At 35.8% G+C, this 19876-nt stretch overlaps 1 protein-coding gene across 1 annotated transcript; it reads left to right on the forward strand.

Moving 5' to 3' along the window:
* The first annotated feature begins 6990 nt into the window (after positions 1 to 6990).
* On the forward strand, positions 6991 to 9226 carry LOC107912930 (9-cis-epoxycarotenoid dioxygenase NCED2, chloroplastic). Its single transcript, XM_016841320.2, has one exon. The coding sequence runs from the start codon at positions 7108 to 7110 to the stop codon at positions 8875 to 8877; it is 1770 nt and encodes a 589-aa protein (XP_016696809.1). The 5' UTR covers positions 6991 to 7107; the 3' UTR covers positions 8878 to 9226.
* Positions 9227 to 19876: the final 10650 nt, after the last annotated feature.

Below are 19876 nucleotides of genomic sequence, written 5' to 3' on the forward strand. Positions count from 1 at the left end.
TGGTAGCCTAAAATGATTAGATAAAGTGTTAATTGAGAAAAATTAGATCAATTGATGAGTTAATTGATCAAGGACTAAATCGTAAAAATTGTGAAATTTGGGGTAAAAATGTAATTTCAAAAATTAAAGGGTATAAATTGTGAAGTGAATTAGGATTAAATTAGATGCTAATGAATGGAAAATTTTATATTTTAGGTCAAGCATCCGAAGATAAATGTGGAAAAGAGAAAGTAATAGGTTAGTCCTTGAATTTTTACAAATTCTACAAATTGGCCCTGGTAAGTTCATATGATTGAATTTCATGATTAATTTTTAAATTAGAGATAATATAATGTATTATTTTATATCTTTGTTATTGAATTATGAATGTCGTAACAATATGAAAATCGAATTAAAAGTTCAAATTGAGTAAAACGTAGGAATTGAGCACGATCGTTACGTGACTAAAGACGAGTTGACGAATAATACCATGGTTGGACCATGGAAATGTTTAAATGTAAGACCATAATTGGGCTATGACATTTCAGTGAAAAGACCATAACTGGGTTATGGCACCGTGAACGTAAGACCATGGTTGGACCATAGCAGTAAATATTCGTGAAAAGGCCATAGCTGGGCTATGACATCATGATGATAAGGCCATAACTAGGTTATGGCACTATGAGTGTAAGACCATGGCAGGGCCATGGCAATATTCGTGTGAGACCATAGTTGGACTATGGCACTAAGTAAATGATGTACTCAAATTCGTAAGACGTTCTTTAATTTGACCAAGATGGGTAAGTGTTACATGGTTTAATGTAATAGAAATTAAGTAGTTATTGATATTGAGCTCAATCAAGTTGATTTATCATTTGAATTGTGAATGGAAAGAAACATTAGTGAATTATTTGTTATTTAATTAATACAGTATGATTGGTAAGATTTATTTTTAAAACATATGAACTTACGCCTTTTGTGTGTTTAATGTTCCTTGTATATTAACGTGAGTTCAGAAGATCGGATCAACACATCGGGCCACACTATCCAAATTTCTCCGGTAGACTTTATAATACAACCTATGGTTTATATGGCATGTATAGGATTAGTTTAGAAAAGAATTAAACTTGAAATATGGTTGTGAATGATATATATGCATAAGTTTGAATGCATGTGTTTAGTAGTAATTTTAGTAATTAATGAATGGAGTTATCAGGGTAAGTTTATGCAAATAATTTTTGCGATGACTTAATAAGTTTAAAACATGATTTTTGGCTTGTATTGGTTACTTGGTTGGATTTTATTGGTATATGAAAGTGTTGTGTGCATGTTGATAGTAAAAGGGTGAGAAAAGTGGCCTTAAAATGGCTTATTTTCGTCCACACGGGTAGAGACATGAGCATGTATCTTAGCAGTGTGTGACACACGACCATGCACATGGGTGTGTAGTTTGGTTGTGTGTCCCCTGTATCTTAAAATTCAGAAACAGAATGCTCAGAATTGAGCACACGGGCATGTGTCTCAGCCGTGTGAGATACATGGTCTAACACACGGGCATGACCTAGTCTGTGAAACCTACACCTAATTTTCAAAAAAATAAATAAATTGACCACAAGGCCTAGCACACGGGTGTGTGGCTGGCAGTGTGACCTAAGTCAGAGAGTTACATAAGGTAGGACATGGCCTGAGGCATGGGCATGTCATAGGGTCACATGGGCTTGTGCGTCTTACACCAAGGAAAAATTGCAAAATTTTACAAAAAAAAAATTCTTAGTTTCTGATTTAGTTGTGACTGGTTTCTAACCTTTAAATTGGGCCCTAAGGGTCCATTCCAGGGATGATATGATTAATTTTCAATTATGAATAATAAGTGACAAGAATTATATGTAATTACTCTGTAAACTCCGGTAACACTTCGTAAACTTGTTTCGACGACGGATATGGGTTAGGAGTGTTACAATGCCGATTGAGATGATGAAAGGAATAGATGAACAAAATGTCCTGATAGAGACCTGTGGGAGGTCAAGGAAAAAAAACAAATCAAGGGATGTGTTATCAAATTTAGAAGGTTGGGTGACAAATCTCGAAAAAATAATGGGTGGTATGAATAAAACACTCGAGGTAATTGAGGGACGAACTAATGAGTTAGACTTGATGAGAGTGCAACTCAAGGACTTTGTGATAGAGGCTCTTAGTTTCAATCACGATGTGATGAGAAAGACCCTCAATGCCCCCATGAATGATTAGAGCGAGAAACTGACTAAGAAGAATAATGCTCTCGAAGTTATGGTCGTGGCTTTGAAGGAGGAAACTGAGGCTATAATGGCAAAAATTAAGGAGCTTGAGGGAGAGCTCACTATGTGCAGAGTTGCTTAGGAAAAGGGATGCTAGCTTCAATCCTTAAGCAGTGTAAAATGAATGTCCCCAAAACCAAAAGATTTTAAGGGGACGAGGTCTACAAGGGATGTGGACAACTTTCTTTGGAGGATGAAACAATACTTCCATATGATGTACATTGAGGATGATGCCACTAAGGTAAATATTGTTACTATTTATTTTACTAATGCCGCTCTCTTTTGGTGGCGTCGTAGGTCAACAGATGAGAAATGAGGTGGTACCACGATTTGGAGTAGGGAAGAGTTCCAAAAAGAACTGAAGAAACAATTTTACCTACAATATGCTAAGAAAGAGGCTCGGGCTAAGTTGCATCCACTTATGCAACAAAACACTATTCGGGAGTATGTCAAAGACTTCAGCGAATTGATGCTTCAAATCTTTGACTTGAGTGAGAAAGAGTAATTTTATTGGTTTCAAGATGGATTGAAGCAGTGGGTAAAACAAGAGTTATGTCGGTAAGGCATCATTGTACTTACCATAGCCATGGTTGAGATAGTCAAGCATTGTTCGAAAAAAAGATAAGTTTGAGACTCACAAACCTAAGGAGACAGACAATGATGGGGTAGACTATGAGGATGATGGATAAGTTAAAAATGGTAATAGTGGCAATGGTAAGAATGGTGGTAATAGGAAACCACATAATGTTAAGTGAAAACCCAACAACAAATCGAAGGGGCCAATGAAATGCTTCATCTGTCATGGTCTACATATGGTGAACGGCTGTCCAAATAAATTTGTGCTTTCTACCATCAAAGGGGATGATGAGCCAAACAAAGCAATGATGAAACTTGGTTTGATTGTGCGTTCTGTCAAAGCCAAGAGGGTGAGAGAATTCAATGCGATGCTTTTTGTGTTGTGGTCTGCATAAGATGTGGGACTGTCTAGAGCAATCCAAGATATCTGAAAAATAGGAAAGGAAGCAAAGCAGATCCAGAGAGTGAGGTTTTGAAGCTTGGGTTAATGATACTCAATTCTGTGAAAGGGAAGAGGGATTGCAAGAAAAAGAAGGGTTGATGTTTGTGGACATTTACATCATAGGCTGAATGAGTGCTCTTACTAATACAGGGGCATATGAGATGTTCATATAAGAGAAAGTCACGTGTAAACTTGGTCTCTCGGTTAGCAAATCGACCAACAAGATCAAGATTGTAAATTCTAAAGAGGTCTTAATGGTAGGAGTAGCACAAATAGTTGAGCTGTAGATCGATCATTGGAAAGGCAAGAAAGACATTAAGGTAATTCATTTAGATAATTACAACCTTCTTCTTGGCTTGAATTTTCTTGATTAGATTAATTCTCTTTTGGTTCCTTTTTCTAATTGCATATATATCTCAGATACTCGTCAATGACAATGCATGGTGTTAGTGAGTTGTGATGAGAAAGGTGGAACCAAGGTATTATCAACAATTCAACTAGCCAAAGATGTTCATTGTGGGAAGAACATCGACTTGGTAGATCAGAGTGCTAAGGAGACCCTCTTGAAAATTCTAGAGGCGCGAAAAACCGATGAAAAGCTTGTTGAGTTATTAGTGGGGCTACCACCTCTAAGAGAGGTGGGTTGTGCATTAAACTTTGGGGAAAAAATACTGATACAAATTGGGTAGTCGAATCGATTAAATGCTACGAGTATGGTACATCCCAAACACTTATTTAATGTTTTTCATTTTGACTTACCGTTGGCTTGAAAAGGAAACAATGTCTCATTCAAATTTCTGAAGCAGGTAAGCCAAGGGGCTTCAAATTAAAGTTAGCTGGAATACTCAAGGTAAACTTGGTGTTCAATGCGAGTATGCTGAAGCCTATTTCTACGGATCAAGGGGATCCTGATCGAGGTTGTCACAATGTGGGCAAGAACGATCAACTCTTTTGAACGTGATGTACCAAGGAGAGGAGAGACAGTTCTAGTTAGGGACAATGGAAGCCGAGGCAAAGGTTCCAAGGGTAGAATTACTCGATGGAGAGACCAGTTGGAAAATGACTACGGCATCAAGAAAGTTCCGAGACGAGTCAAACACCAGTGTCATTCTGAGGCTACGACGAGGGTGTCTCGAGAATCAGTGCAGGAGAATGTCAGGGGCCACGAATCAAAGCCCATGACCATTGTGCACAGAATATCCCATGGAGGTCAATTGATTAAATGTGGCTTATTTGACCTGCTTGAACTAGCCTGACTCGTGGAATATATGGAAAGCTCATCTACTTGAGGCATTGGTACACTTTAGTAAAGCTAGAGTTACTACGGTAATTAATGTAAATCCTAAGGGATAAAGATGAATAAAGTTTAAATCCCTTAGGACTCTCAATTATAAATAGGCTCTAATCTTGATCGTCGATGTAACTTAATCTATATTGTTGGTTTCGGGGAGCTTAACTATTAAATAGAGACCTCCTCCTTCATTTGTAATCATCCCATTAAATCTCATTCTTTGTATTCTTTCAAGAGTAATAGAATACTTTGAGAGCATTTACTCAAACACTTGGCGTGCATTGCTTTCTTGTGGCATTCTCTGTTCTTTCATTACTCTTTCATTTTGAGTCGTTTTCACTTTAATTTTCGGTACCTTGGGGAATTTTTATTGAGAATTTTTACTTTATGAGAGTTAGGCTGACTTAGGCAGATTTGAACCCAAGAAATCGCCTTACTAAAATTCTAGTCTCGTGACACATACATATATATAAAAATTGATGCTTTCACAAATGCTAATTCAAGTTGGAGAGAAAGCATATATGTTGGTTTGAAGAACATGGTTTTAGATCATGAATTTGTAACCAACAATTCACAAAAACAATTGGAACTGTCATTGGATCCTCCCCCTTCTCTGACCAATAGGTTAATAACAAATGGTTATTAAATGTCCATGCCCTCCATCAATCACTCAATCTACATCTATTTCAAAGTAGAATATGAATAAGTATCTTTTATCTCCCATATCCGTAATAGTAACACCTCCTATATAAGATGTCAATATTCACTAAAGTGTTCTTTCATGGTTGGAAAATGAACAATACTTGCTATTAGAAAAACAACCTACTAAACAATTTTCACTTGTTCTTAACAACTTCATCACTTGCACTAAATTACTAGGCTCATCCTCCCCATCATCCAAACAAATTCCAGCAAGGTATTCCTCCATAGTAGACGATGACACAAGAGATCAAAATGATTGGAAAACTAGAGAAGAAAAAATAAAAGCGTGTTATAAGAATAGACAAACGATATACGCAATTCTATTTTTTTAAAGTTTTCAATATTAATGATTAAAAATTTAAAATTTTAAAGTAAGTAATCAAATTACTTCTTTTTACTGAACATACAAAACTAAAAAAAAAATATGAAAGCTTTAACGATTGACGAACAATTTATCTTTGTATGTGTATTGTTGAAACAAAGTTGATGAATAAATGAAATGATAAAAGGTGTCCCAGGTAGGTCTATCGATAAACTCAATTAATCTTATTTTGCATATGATAATAAAATAAAATATTGAATGTATTAAAAGTGTTTATACTTTAGTGACAATATAGATTATTTTATAATATATTAATTCAATATTTAATGAAAAAGTTACCAGATGTAATTATTTTTAGCAAGTGGCCACTAGCGGGTTGACACATGAAAAGGTTGGAGAAAATGTATTTTGTTATAAATTAAGATGATAGAGATGATGAAAAGTTAAATAATGAAAAGATTATCTTTCAGCAATTTAATCAACCGTGTGTTCACTTATTTAATTGTGTATTATAAAGTGAAAATACTATAATATTAAACCTTTTCAGTGGTTTTAGGGTCACCCATGCACTCAAAAACACATGCTTTTATAAATAAATATTTTGCTAGGATACGGTTGTTAGCTAAAGTTGAGTATTTTGGATATAAAATCTATATAATACTAACTTTAGTAAAAATAACACACCATATTTGACGAAAAGCCCACGATTGGAACTTGAATGCTTCCAATAATTGTTTACCACTCTCTTGTTCATGGTGGAAAGGAAAACAAGATAGCAACCTCAAAACCCACAGAAATAAAATTCACGCATAACAGCAGTATTTATTATGAATTTTGAAAACCTACATGTTTTAATTAAATACTTAAAATCTTCACATTTATCATTTTAACTAAAACTTGATTGATAATCCAATTATTTGTAAATTTTACATTACTTTCCTCGATTTAAAATGGAGGAGGATAAAACCACAATAATAACAATAATGCTGTCAAATAGCATACCTAATTATGACTGGATTAAGTAATTAATTTAAACAACTTTTGGGGTTTTGATTTTGGTAAAAGAAAATGATTATATTTAATTATAGGAAATTGAGACCAACTTTATGTAGGGGTGTGTCCCACAAACAGTAACTTCCCCTAGCACCGCACCCACTTAAAATTAATTTACAAAATCATAGGTAAAGTTAATAAAATTGTGTTCACCGGACATGAAAACAAATAACTTTGTATTGAGTTGGCCCTTTTATCTATGCTATAAAAATGCAACACGTGGTGTTCTCTTATGTATTTTAGGAGTTTGGAGTTGATGTCCACTTTGTTTTTCTATATAAACCTTCTTTCGAACTCCCATTATAGTCACCCTCCCCTCCCCCTCCCCCTCCCCCTCCCCCTCCTACTCTTTTGACCCAATTCCCATACAAATACAAATACATACATAAATTAAAAAAAAAAAGGTTGAATCTCACATTCTAATTTCTTGCATTTTCAATCACCAACTATGGCTTCCTCTTCATCACAGGCAGTATCTACTACTAATTGTAAATTTCTTCCAGTTTCAACTTGTTTCTCTTCGTCTCTGAATTTGGGTTCTATGCCTTTGAAAAGGACTCGTAGAAAGCCAAACATTTCATGCTCTCTTCAAACGCCTTCCATTCTTCTTTTGCCTAATCAATCATCCACTGATTATACCACTAAAAACGCAGTGAAACCTCAACCCCAACACTGGAATCCTTTCCAAAGAGCTGCAGCTATGGCTTTAGATGTGGTGGAGAACGCTTTGGTTTCTCACGAGCGTCACCATCCTCTTCCCAAAACAGCTGACCCCGCTGTTCAAATATCTGGCAACTTTGCTCCAGTGCCAGACCGACCGGTCAAGCATAACCTCCCTGTTATTGGAACAATCCCAGACTGTTTACAAGGAGTCTACGTTCGAAACGGAGCCAACCCACTTCACGAACCTGTCGCCGGACATCATTTCTTCGACGGGGACGGTATGGTTCATGCGGTTCAGTTCCAAAATGGCTCTGCTAGTTATGCATGTAGGTTCACCGAAACCAACCGTCTGGTTCAAGAACGAGCTTTGGGGCGTCCAGTTTTCCCCAAGGCCATCGGTGAACTCCATGGTCACTCTGGTATAGCTAGGCTGTTGCTTTTCTATGCTCGTGGCCTATTTGGGCTTGTTGATCCAAGCCATGGCACTGGAGTTGCTAACGCTGGACTTGTTTGTTTTAATGGTCATCTCCTTGCTATGTCCGAAGATGATTTGCCTTACCATGTTCGTGTTACTCCATCTGGGGACTTGGAAACTGTTGGTAGATATGATTTTGATGGTCAGTTAAAATCAACAATGATTGCTCACCCCAAGGTTGATCCTGAAACCGGTGAATTCTTTGCTCTTAGCTATGATGTCATCCAAAAGCCATATCTTAAGTACTTCCGTTTTTCACCCGATGGTAAGAAATCACCTGATGTTGATATCCCAGTAGACGGTCCGACAATGATCCACGATTTCGCCATCACCGAGAACTTGGTGGTGATTCCTGACCAGCAAGTGGTGTTCAAATTGCCTGAAATGATTCACGGTGGTTCCCCAGTTGTACATGACAAGAACAAGATGTCAAGGTTTGGGATTTTGGACAAGAATGCCACTGATGCTTCTGGGATTACATGGGTTGAGGCACCTGATTGCTTTTGTTTCCATCTTTGGAATGCTTGGGAAGAGCCAGAAACTGATGAAGTTGTTGTGATTGGCTCCTGCATGACACCCCCAGATTCCATTTTCAATGAATGTGATGAGAGTCTCAAGAGTGTCTTGTCTGAAATCAGATTGAATTTGAGGACCGCCAAGTCGACACGCCGCCCCATCATTCCGGATTCCGAACAAGTTAACTTGGAGGCAGGGATGGTGAACCGAAACTTGCTCGGAAGAAAAACCAGGTACGCATATTTAGCCCTTGCTGAGCCTTGGCCTAAAGTGTCAGGGTTTGCCAAAGTTGATCTCTCGACCGGAGAAATAAAAAAGTATATCTATGGAGACCAAAGGTATGGGGGTGAACCTTTACTCTTCCCTAGAAACCCCAATTTGGAGAACGAAGACGACGGTTACATTTTGGCCTTCGTTCATGACGAGAGGACCTGGAAATCAGAAGTGCAGATTGTGAACGCCATGAATTTAGAGGTAGAAGCCACAGTAAAGCTTCCATCTCGAGTTCCGTACGGTTTCCATGGAACATTCATAAGCTCCAAGGACTTGGAGAAGCAAGCCTAATTCAGTTTCAACAACCTTGTTATCATCAATTTTTCTAGATGGTTTAACAAGTTAGTAGGAGAGATTTACCAGAGGGATGTTTGCATATACTCTCCCCGGAATCTCTCACTCTGTTTCATAGCTTTTGATAACCCTGTTTTTTGGATTAGTCCCTTGGTTTATATTTTAATGTGACCGGCTTGTAGCTTTTCTGTGTATAGGAAGTATTGAAGCTCAGCTGATCCCTGTTTATTCTTTCACTTGTGTGCATTAATTACAAGGAAATATGCAGTGTATAATTTCTCTGTTTTGTTGTAAAAATACTTCAACTTTACACTACATATATGCATTTCAGTATATACTATTAAGTTACCGCTGCTATTTACCATTTTAATTCTCTTAAAATTTACAGTGCATAGATTATTTTTGCTCAGACAGCCGACAGGAAGTCAATGTTGTTAATTTTTAGATATCTGATGGTTGGTCTATTTTAAAAAAAGAACATTTGTGGAATTTAGAACAATGGGCAAATGAGAAAGCAGCACGGTTTAATGTTAAATCATTCAAGGATTGGTTCAAACGACAGAGTGGAGATTGGACCCCCTATTTTAAGTAATCAAATCTGTTACCTAATAACCCTTTTACTAGTTTTCAGGTTTTAACTGATCTACTGCAATACCTGAAGTTGATAGTGCCGGGGTCTCATAATCCCGTGTTTAACATTTATATCGAAAGATTCTTTAAATATATGAAAAAACTGAAATAGTCTCTCTTAAAGCAAGGTGACATAAGTGGCAGCATGCTGTTGGTAGTGTAAGGTTCATTTGCTACCCAATCACAGCTAAAAACATCATGGTGGGAGGAGCTAAAACACCTAAAGTATCGAACAATGACTCAGATATTTGAAATGGGGAACATAAAGGGTGATTTAACTCAACTTGTCGATGACTTTTATTAAAAGTAAGTCAACTTTGATAGCCCCCCTCCCCCCCCCCCCTCCCTCTTTCTTTTTTTCTTCTGAAGAACTTGAAAAAGTGAATGAAATTAGGTTCCCATAGTGAAAATAGGGTTTCCTACAGAGTGCTTCAGATGTAAAAATCATAACTCAAAAGTCATAGATGGGGAAATGATGTTACAAAAAGAAATGGACTCTTTAAAATATTGGTCACACTAAGAAATATCAATGATATTTTATTGATGAACATTGTAGATGATGAGGTAAAACTGTTGCAACAATGTTTAGCACCTTGTCGCCATGCCATTTGCTGATGAAGTTTTGAACTTTTCTGGAAACTCTATCCTTTGCTGAGAGTATGCAATGTTTGAGGATCCAACTTGAGCATAAATCTCAATTATTGGGGGGGGGGGATCGCTTTAAGCTTATCTACACATATTATTCTTAGTGCTGCAATGCTTGGAGGGTCCATGTATCCAGTATGATGTTTTTACATTATGAAATTAGGTTGAAATAGTAACAGTAACTCGATCTTACGGTTGTTATTTTAAGATTTTGGTTCTCCTTTTCAGTATCGCCACTGAGAATAGAGCATTCATTATCGCCATGAACAGAAGCACAAAGTATACATTGGAGATAAGCAGCTTCATATGGGTTCTGTCCATTTTGCTTCTTGCATATAACAACCATAGCCATATTTTCTTGCCTTTATCCTGATGGAGCTGTCTATATAGCAATGGCCTGTCCGTAAAAGATAAATCGGTACTCTTCATCTTGAATTTCTCTTACATATACATGTCATATCATGAAATGCAAATAATTCAAACAAAAATAGTTGACAAGTAACGTTAGTAGAAAAAAAATATTTTATATAGATATTTGTAAATCAGGTGAAGCGCTTAGGATAAATATGTTAAGGTCCTATTTTAGTTTTACTGGTTGATGTGCTTTTATCTTTTAATAATAACATGTTTCTGTTTTCTTAGCAAAAAATGCAAGTGGTCTTAGGTGTATTTATGAGAAAAGTTGTGGATGGTTCTTTAGTAAGAGAAAGCGTTTGATACAAGTAAAACGGAATGTGTTGAGAGGTAAAAAAAAAAAGAAGAAGATTAGAATAGATTTAAAGTTATTGAGAATTGTTGTACTCTTATTATGACTTTATGACTTGGCATTTAGAGAGAGCACTAGAAAGACACATGTGGATGGTTCTCCACCTCTTGTCTTCTAAATCATCACTAGCTCCTCAGTCTCCCGGACGAGTCACCTCCTATGGGATTACTTGCTGATAGCGAGAACATCTGTTACATCAGATCACATGTTTCTATGGTCAAGTCACCCGCTTTTCATTGTAAGCACTCATCCAAGTGTGAATACTCTTTCCAAAGACTATTGGGGTTCACTTGAGTATAACAATCTTGTACAACCTGAAGGGGAATAACATGATGGGTTCCACCATGTATGCCCCCCCACACTCCATGATGGCAACTCCTTACTAACAACCTCCCACGATACCATACCAGACAAGGGAGCATCTCGTATAAATACCCTCCAAGATGAAAGAAAAATGATCTTCTTCCCCATTAGCAACCTTGAGCACTTACTCTTTATACTTAGCCTTTTCAACCTTCACAACAATCTTCTACTTCCTTTTGTCTCTGACTCTCTTCCTATCTAGGTGAATTGACTTCCTTTCCACCACCACCTTCTCTTCATATCTCCCCCCTTATTGATACTTCGCATCAACAAGCACCATGGAATGTAGTGGTTAGAGAGGTAGAGGAAAACTTAATGAGGTGGAGGATAAGATTAAGGAAATAATTATAAAAAATGTTTGAGAGAAAGTTTGCCCAATAAGAAAAGTTTCTAATGCCTACAAAATGACATGTGGGAAATTCTATTTATAGGTATAGAGAATAAGAATTACATAACCTAGTTTTTTTTAGGTAAAATATTGTAACAGTCCTTGCCTGACTCGGTCGCTAGGTTTGAGCTACAAGGTGCTACATTTGTTGCTTGAGAAACTATGGAAAATTATACACTATTTGATCATTCAACATGTAAATAAGTATGAGTCCAATTCACAACATGTTACACAATCATTTTCAGGTCCCACACGAGTTTATGAAAGTTTTTTTTTACTAACTCGAGTATGAATTAGGATCAAAATGTAAATTTTAAAAATCTCGGGCTAACCTCGCAGCTTCATAATATCCTTACCATGATGTTGTTAACTCATTGAGTTACATCGTGACGACATGTATATCCACCTCATGATGCCACTTACTCTCGGACGATGTTGCGATGTCAAGGGTTCATGGTCGCGATATTGCCCCTGTTTTGGTAAAATGCACATTTTGTACTTAATAAATTGATTTCAAACCTTTACCAAAATGTTTGTATTCAATTTCCGACAAATAATAAGCCATTAAACTATGCTAATGACAATCAATTCAATGATAAAATGTAATGACCTGAAAGTCAGTGGTGTCGAAAAATGTGGTTTCGAGATCGTGTTTTTGTAAACTGAGCCTGTAAATATAAGTGAATTGAATTTTGGATAGGTAATTTGTTGAATTAGTGATTAATAATCAGAAAAGGACTAAATTGTAAAAATGGTAAAAGCTCAATTGTTATAGAATTTTTAATTAGAAATATAGACTAATGACTAAAATGGTAATTATACCATATTAGGAATTATAGTGGATGGTGGCTTTATAATTGTATGAGGAAATTTTTTATAAAATTTATATTTTTTAATTAAATTATAAGAATTGTGGTGGAAGGAAAGAGAATACATGTCTTTTTTCTTCCTTATGCAACCAAATTAAGGAAAAAAAAGAACTCTCAGCCTTGAAGGGTTTCAATTTTCAACACCAAATTGGTTAGTTCAATTTGACCCTTTTCTTGTAAATTTTATATTTTTGAGATCATGAGAGCTTAATTTAGCTAGCTCATGTATCAATTTATTGGTTAGTTCAAGTTTTAGAAAGTTCTCATTGTTGATTTATAGAAGTTTTAGGTGTTAAATTGATAGATTTTAAGCATATAGGTGAAAAATGATTAAATTGTGAAGTTAATTGATAGTTTCGTACAATAGGGATCAAATTGAATAATTTTTAAAATTGGCTGTAGAAATAAGAAATAGAAGGTCTCTAATCGGTTATAGTGAAATTAGATTTCAAATTGGAGTTTTAGGTTGAAAGTTATGTTAGTCCCGATTTTAGAAACTGAATTGAATAAAATACAAGTTTTTTATAAAATGATAATTGAATGTGAATTTGGTTGATTATTGATGATGTTGTATGTTTATGTTAATCCATAGCTAAAAAGCTAAAGTTATCGACGAATAACTTAGAACTCTCAGTTTGTATTTCTATAATTTGAACCACTTCAATTGTTGCATATATATAGATATATTCTATTTTGCATGGTAAGATTATAAGGTGAGCTGAAATTCATGAATCAAGTTGAATTGATACGATTTGATTGTTATTGGAGATAGACGACTAAATTGAATATAATTAAAAATATTGTATCTTGATGTAAATGTAAAATTGACTTTGTATTGAGATGATTTATGCTGATACATAAATAAATTGATGATTGGTTGATGAAATGAAAATATTGAATTCGAAATTGAGTTATGTTCGGAATTCAGTAATTGTTACCCTATTAACTGTTTGGGTAGAGACGGATATAGTTGGCATGCTATAGGATAGACTGAGTATGGGTTACTTCGACCATGAGTCAATGAGTGCTGACCACAATCTTACTTTAGTTATACTGATGAGCACAAGGCGCGATTCATTTACTTCGGATTTGTCCAATGAATCTTTGTGTGCCAAATTGTGTGATTGGTTGGATCCATTTATCCGTTAGAGTCAAAGTCAAGTTAATAGGGAATTAAAATGATCATTGTTGTGAAAGCTTATGCTCATCGGAATTTTAAATCTGAAAGATTGGGATGGAATTATACTAAATTAGCCGAATTAATTCGGAGTAAGTGGAGTTAATATATTATACTCATATAATAGTTGTTAAACAAGGATGGAATGATTTAAAATGGTATATTATAACATGTTATTTATTGCTTGTATTAATAGCATATTGATTACATGTTGAATTTGATTTTAATATGCATTTCATTGGTTAAATTATAGAAATACCATTGAGTTTATTACTTAGCATACGATTTTGCTTTCCATGCACAGGTAAAGTTAAATTCAAGTGAGTATCAATTTTAGTATCCATTCAAAATCTTGGACTCAGCGATGTTGGTGAAATTCCTTTGTTAGTTGCAACACCTTATACTCGGTTCAGTTGCCTAACCCGAGCTATAAGGCATTACAATAATAATCTATGAACATTTATCATAAATTTAAGTAAAATTCAGCTAAATAAATTTTATTCAATCATTTCCATGCTTTTCAATCAATTTTGGACCTAATTCAAGCTTATGGAACATTTAAAGCAAATTAAGATCAATTCTAGATTAAATTGAAATTTCTACAAAATTTTGAATAAAATATACAAACAGGGGTCACACGGCAGTGTGAAAGAGCCTAGGCCGAGTGGCTTAGGGACATGGCCGTGTGCCCAAACAACGTACAGTTCAAAAATAGGATCACATAACCGTGTCACTAGATCGTGTGCCTGACCGTATACAATTCAAAATAGAGTTACACGACCATGTCGTAGACCATGTGTGATTTGAAACTAGGCCACACGACTGTGTTTCTAGGTCGTACAACAACCTGAAACCATGTGGGACATACCTACACAAAAATTGAATAGGCCATATGGTCGTGTGGAGTGACTGTGTGTGGCACACGGCCATGTGACAGCCCGTGTGCACCTAAAATGACTTCTAAAACAAGCCAAAACATTACCCATTTCTTAGGTGCCAAGCCAAACTAATTTCAACCATTTTTATACCTTCAAAACACATTCAAACAAGTTTAAAAACATACCAAAATCATTCAATCTCTGTGCCTAACCAATATGCCCTAATTGGCACCCCAACAAACACCATTCAAAGCTAATTTCTAACTTCATTTCGTACTCAAATCATGCTTAACTAAACAATGTCATGAACGTACCAAAATGACATAACTTTTATCATTAAAAGGCTAAGCTATAACCCAAGACATATTCATCAATACATTTTCCAAGAAAAAATCAATACACATATCAAATATCATGACATCCAAATTCCATATCTAACCATGATACCATAACTTTCAACCAAGCTATCATCAATCATTCTTTCTATCACTAATTAACACCTATCAACAATTTTTCATATTCCACCATGTACCATTTACACTCACATTTAACTTAACATATTAGAACATGATCTATTTCTCCATTTTGCCAACAAACACGTTCACTTTCTTGAACACATATGTTTACATAAATATATCCAAATAATCCTACTACACGCCACATATCCCAAAAATAAATATTTTTAAAATCTACCAAAATGAGACTGGATAGTGTGATCTTCACGTTGATTTGATCACTCCATTCCACAAAACGATATCTACAAGGAATAAGAAAATGACATGAGTAAGCTTTAATAGAGCTTAGTAAGTTCACTAGTTAAAATGATTAACTTACCGTATAAACATAGCATAAAGTTTAGCAACATTGTTAACAAACATTAACCCTGTCAACCACAATCATTCGACATGTGAGCTTTATACACAAGTTGAATAATCTATTCAACTATACAAGGTATTCAATTACCAAGTCATGATCTGTCAAAAATCATGTAAACATTCATATAATTCATTAACAAGGTATTTAACCATTTAAAATTTTCCCGATGAATGATATAAATAGATACGAATATGCAGTTATCCACCTGAGACATGCCAGAATGCTCAACCGAGCCAATCCGACCAATAACACGCCTGGAGACCAAGTGCTAAACTTGTAGGCTTTACATTCGCCCCGAGGAACACTAGAATAATTGTAAATATAACTCAATTGTTCGTAAAAAATGCTGGACTTCAGTATATTTAGTGTATAACATCAATTTAGAAATCATCATCTCATCACAGGTCAATCCTGTACAACGCGCAAAATAACCTATTGGTATGTCAATTGTATCATATCCTATGTTCATCTGGGATTAATACTTGTCTCATTAAAACAGTTTATGTTTCAATACACTTTTCTCACCTTATACTAATTATAACATTTAACACTCAAAATATATATCGAATTCAATAAAACATAATTAACATACACAAAGTAGTATTGTATGACGGGCTTAACTACAGGGATGGTAAAATTCAAGGGCTAATCAATAACTTTTCCTTTTCTAAGATTATCTATTGGATTTTGATCTATAAAGTAGTTTATTTTAGTTATTATCTTAAACTTTATGGAAATATTCAATTTAATGAGAATGTATTTCTATTTATAATTTTCACAATTGCCCTAAATTTTCACAGTATATTCAATTTGGTCCCTAAACAAAATAGGATTATTTTCATAATTAAACCCTATACACCCATTAATTCAAATGCTTAACCATCTCAAACTAGTCATAAAATCCTGAAATTTTACAATGAAGCCATGCCAAAATTTACATACATTCATTAAATCCTTAAACTTATAAATTATACAAAATTACTTTGTAAACTAAAATCAAAATCATTACCAAGCTTCAAACCAAGCCAAACACAACTAAAAAGCTTCAAAAATTTTAATGGCATATTTTCTAAAATTGATAGTTTCACAATTTAACCCTTAAACTAGTTATATTTCATTACAACAAACTCAAAAAACATAAAATTCATGAAAAATGGACTGAGAAAACACTTACATGCATGAACACTAGATAGCAGAAATTCTCAAGCTCACAACCATGTGGTTTTTTAGTGGAAATAGCCAAATGAAGAAGATGAATCTACTTTCCTTTGTTTTTTTATTAAATAGAAAATGTACCTGTGATAACGTCGAGAGCAGAGGCTTCCTCTCGAACGCGTATTGCATATGTCCTTGCGGGGGCTTAGGCCTCTGATTTTGCAGTAGCATCATTGACAACAGTTCGACTGCCACTTGCACTTTCGGGATGTCTCGGAGGTCTACCTTAAGAAATAGGAGCATTCGGCTGCAGAACTAATTCAACCTCTTTATTAGCTTACTTTGGGCAGTCTCTGAGAAAATGGTCAAGAGGCCCACATCTGAAACACGCACCACTGTTCATTCAGCACTCTCTGAAGTGAAATTTGTTACAGCTTTTACACTTTAGCTTTTGATCATCTACGCTTCCCACACTAGTTACCAGAGGGGAAGAATACTTTAGGTTATGTCGTTTGGAGCTTTTTGCTCTACCCGAGTATCCTACTGATGAAGTGGAACGTTCATGACTTCTCAATTTCTTTGTGGGGAAGGAGTGTGCTCTGCCGCTAGACCTCTTACTCAAAACTCGAGCTTCTCTCTTAGCTTGCTTTCTTTCATTATTTAGCTCTTCGGCCTTCTTGGCCTGGTCAGTTAATGCGGAAAATTCTCGTATCTCAAGGATTTCAATTAGAAATTTAATTTCCTCTTTCAAGCATTCCTCGAAGTGCTTACAAATTTCTATCTCTGATTGGACCCATTCTGTTTCATACTAACTTAAACTCACGAATTCTCTTTCGTACTCTGACACAGTCTTATTTCCTTGTTTGAGTTCCAGGAACTCCTTTGGCTTCGAGTCTAAAAATCTTTTACTGATGTATTTCTTTTAAAATTCAACTTGGAAGAACTCCCATGTAATGTCTTCCTTCGGTACCACTGAGGATACCGTTTTCCACCAATGGTATGCAGTATCTTTTAAAAGAGATACAGCACACTTTAAACATTCTTCGGGTGTACATGATAATTTATCCAAATCTTGTACAGTGTTTTCGAGCCAGAACTTGGCTCATTCAGATCATCATCAACTTAGCTCTAAACTCTTCAGCCCCGTATTTCCTAATTTTATCCACTAGGGCCTTACCAATTCTCACGGGTGCCATACCTTGTGGCACTTCTCTTTCAGGCCGAGCAGAGGGCAGAGGAGGTCGTGGTATGTTGGGGCTGTTTCTCAAATAATCCCCAAACCATTCAACCATCATCTCGAAGAAGGCATCTCTTGTCTCTTCCTGGCCTTTAGACATAGGCCTTCTACTACTACTAGCAGTAGCTCACTGAACAAAAGGTGGAGCATTACTCTCGGCTCCCTCGGACTCATCTTGTGCTTGATTGGAAGACATTTACTATATTCAAATACAATTAAAAATGGTTAGGATATGTCACACTGTCATAACTTATATAATGACATGTATAGCTATACTCAATACATGCTATGTTAGTCCTAGAACCGACTAAACCGTAGCTTTGATACCACTAAATGTAACACCCCTTACCCATACCCTAGACCGAGACAAGGTACGAGGCGTTACCAGACATATACTTGGACACTTTTGGAAAATACGAGTTATAAAATTTCATTTTAATTTAAAACCAAACAAGCAACGTCATAGTGTCCCTATTATGGGCCTACGAGAACCAAAACATGCGTTAAGAATGGTCTAGGACTAAACCGAAAGCTTAAGAAAATCTTAGGAAAATTTCTAGGTTTAAGCCTTATACGCCCGTATGGAGCCAATGCACACGCCCGTGTGCTTGGACACGCCCATGTCCCTTACCCGTGTGGAATTAATTGAATTTATTTTCCATTTCGAACCTATAGGGGTTTTCACACGACCGAGCACATGGTCGTGTCCTTGGCCCATGTCTCTCTCATGGCCTAGACATGCCCATGTGGTCGTCCGTGTCCAAAAACCTGGACATTCTGTTTATGACGTCATCATTCATTTTGAGGCATATAGCCAAGGCACACACCCGTGTGCTAGGCCGTGTCCTCCACATGATTGAGACACACGGCCATGTCTCTGTCCGTGTGTTTACTACCATGCAAACTGACCTAAAATTTTAGGTGCAGGGGACACACGGCCAAGTAACATGCTTATGGGGGCTGACTGTGTGTCACACACTGCCTAGACACATACCCGTATGTCTACCCGTATGGACCGTTATAGGGCTATTTTCCAAGCCTTTGGTCACCCTCTAACATCCATACACATTTAAGATTTCAAGGGTATTTAACATGGCCTAATTATACTCTTGAGCAACATTAGCATAACTTAGTGCACTTTAACCTCATCTCATCGGTTTAATATATACTGAATTACCCGTTTTGTATTAAAGATTACCATACCATCAAACACATTTAAACTTGGATCATTTTATAACTCATTGCCAATTATGACCTAGCCATCTCCAAGTGGTTTGGCCACATTCAACTTGTCTATTCATGATATACCACATTTAACCATCTAATGAACATTTAAACACCAACATGCACAATTAGTAGGTTACAACCTACATCAAAATGAGCCATGTCTTATGGCCATATACAAAATGAATAGGTATATCATTCAAGACCTTACATTGGCTAGCTAAATGACACATATAACAAAATAACCAAAAATCCTATACATGCCATTAAACAAAATGTAACTATCTATATATCAGAGCAGGACAAGTCGATAGTGTGTTGATTCTCCAACCGTCTTCCAATCTTCATGAGTCCTCGAGCTCTGTAAGACAGGGAAAAGAGAAGGGGGGTAGGCATTTATATGCTTAGTAAGTTTTGATAACTAGAAAGCAAACTTACCGGTTAATTAGCATACAAACTGTGACAGCCCTAATTTGACCCTAATCGGAAAGTGGTTTTGGGACCACAAAACCGAGTCGTAAAAATAATTAACCGTCATATTCGATGCTTATTATATGTGAACATGCATGTGTGAAAGATTCAAGCTTTGATTTGGTCATTTGCATGTGAATTTATTTAATAGGACTTATGTGAGACACTTTTGAAATGTGATAGTTTAATTTTAAAATAGGCTATTAATGCATGTGTTGAAAAGGATGGTTTTGCATGTTAAATTACCCATTTTAGATAGTGGCCGGCCATGTTACTAGTTAAAATATAATATATGAATTTTATATTAACATTATTTT

Source organism: Gossypium hirsutum, chromosome A13 (genome assembly GCF_007990345.1).
Source record: "Gossypium hirsutum isolate 1008001.06 chromosome A13, Gossypium_hirsutum_v2.1, whole genome shotgun sequence".
NCBI classification, from domain to species: Eukaryota; Viridiplantae; Streptophyta; class Magnoliopsida; order Malvales; family Malvaceae; genus Gossypium; species Gossypium hirsutum.

What these genes read in the sequence shown, in the direction of transcription:
- LOC107912930 (XM_016841320.2), top strand. Translation starts at nt 7,108, where the DNA reads ATGGCTTCCTCTTCATCACAGGCAGTATCTACTACTAATTGTAAATTT.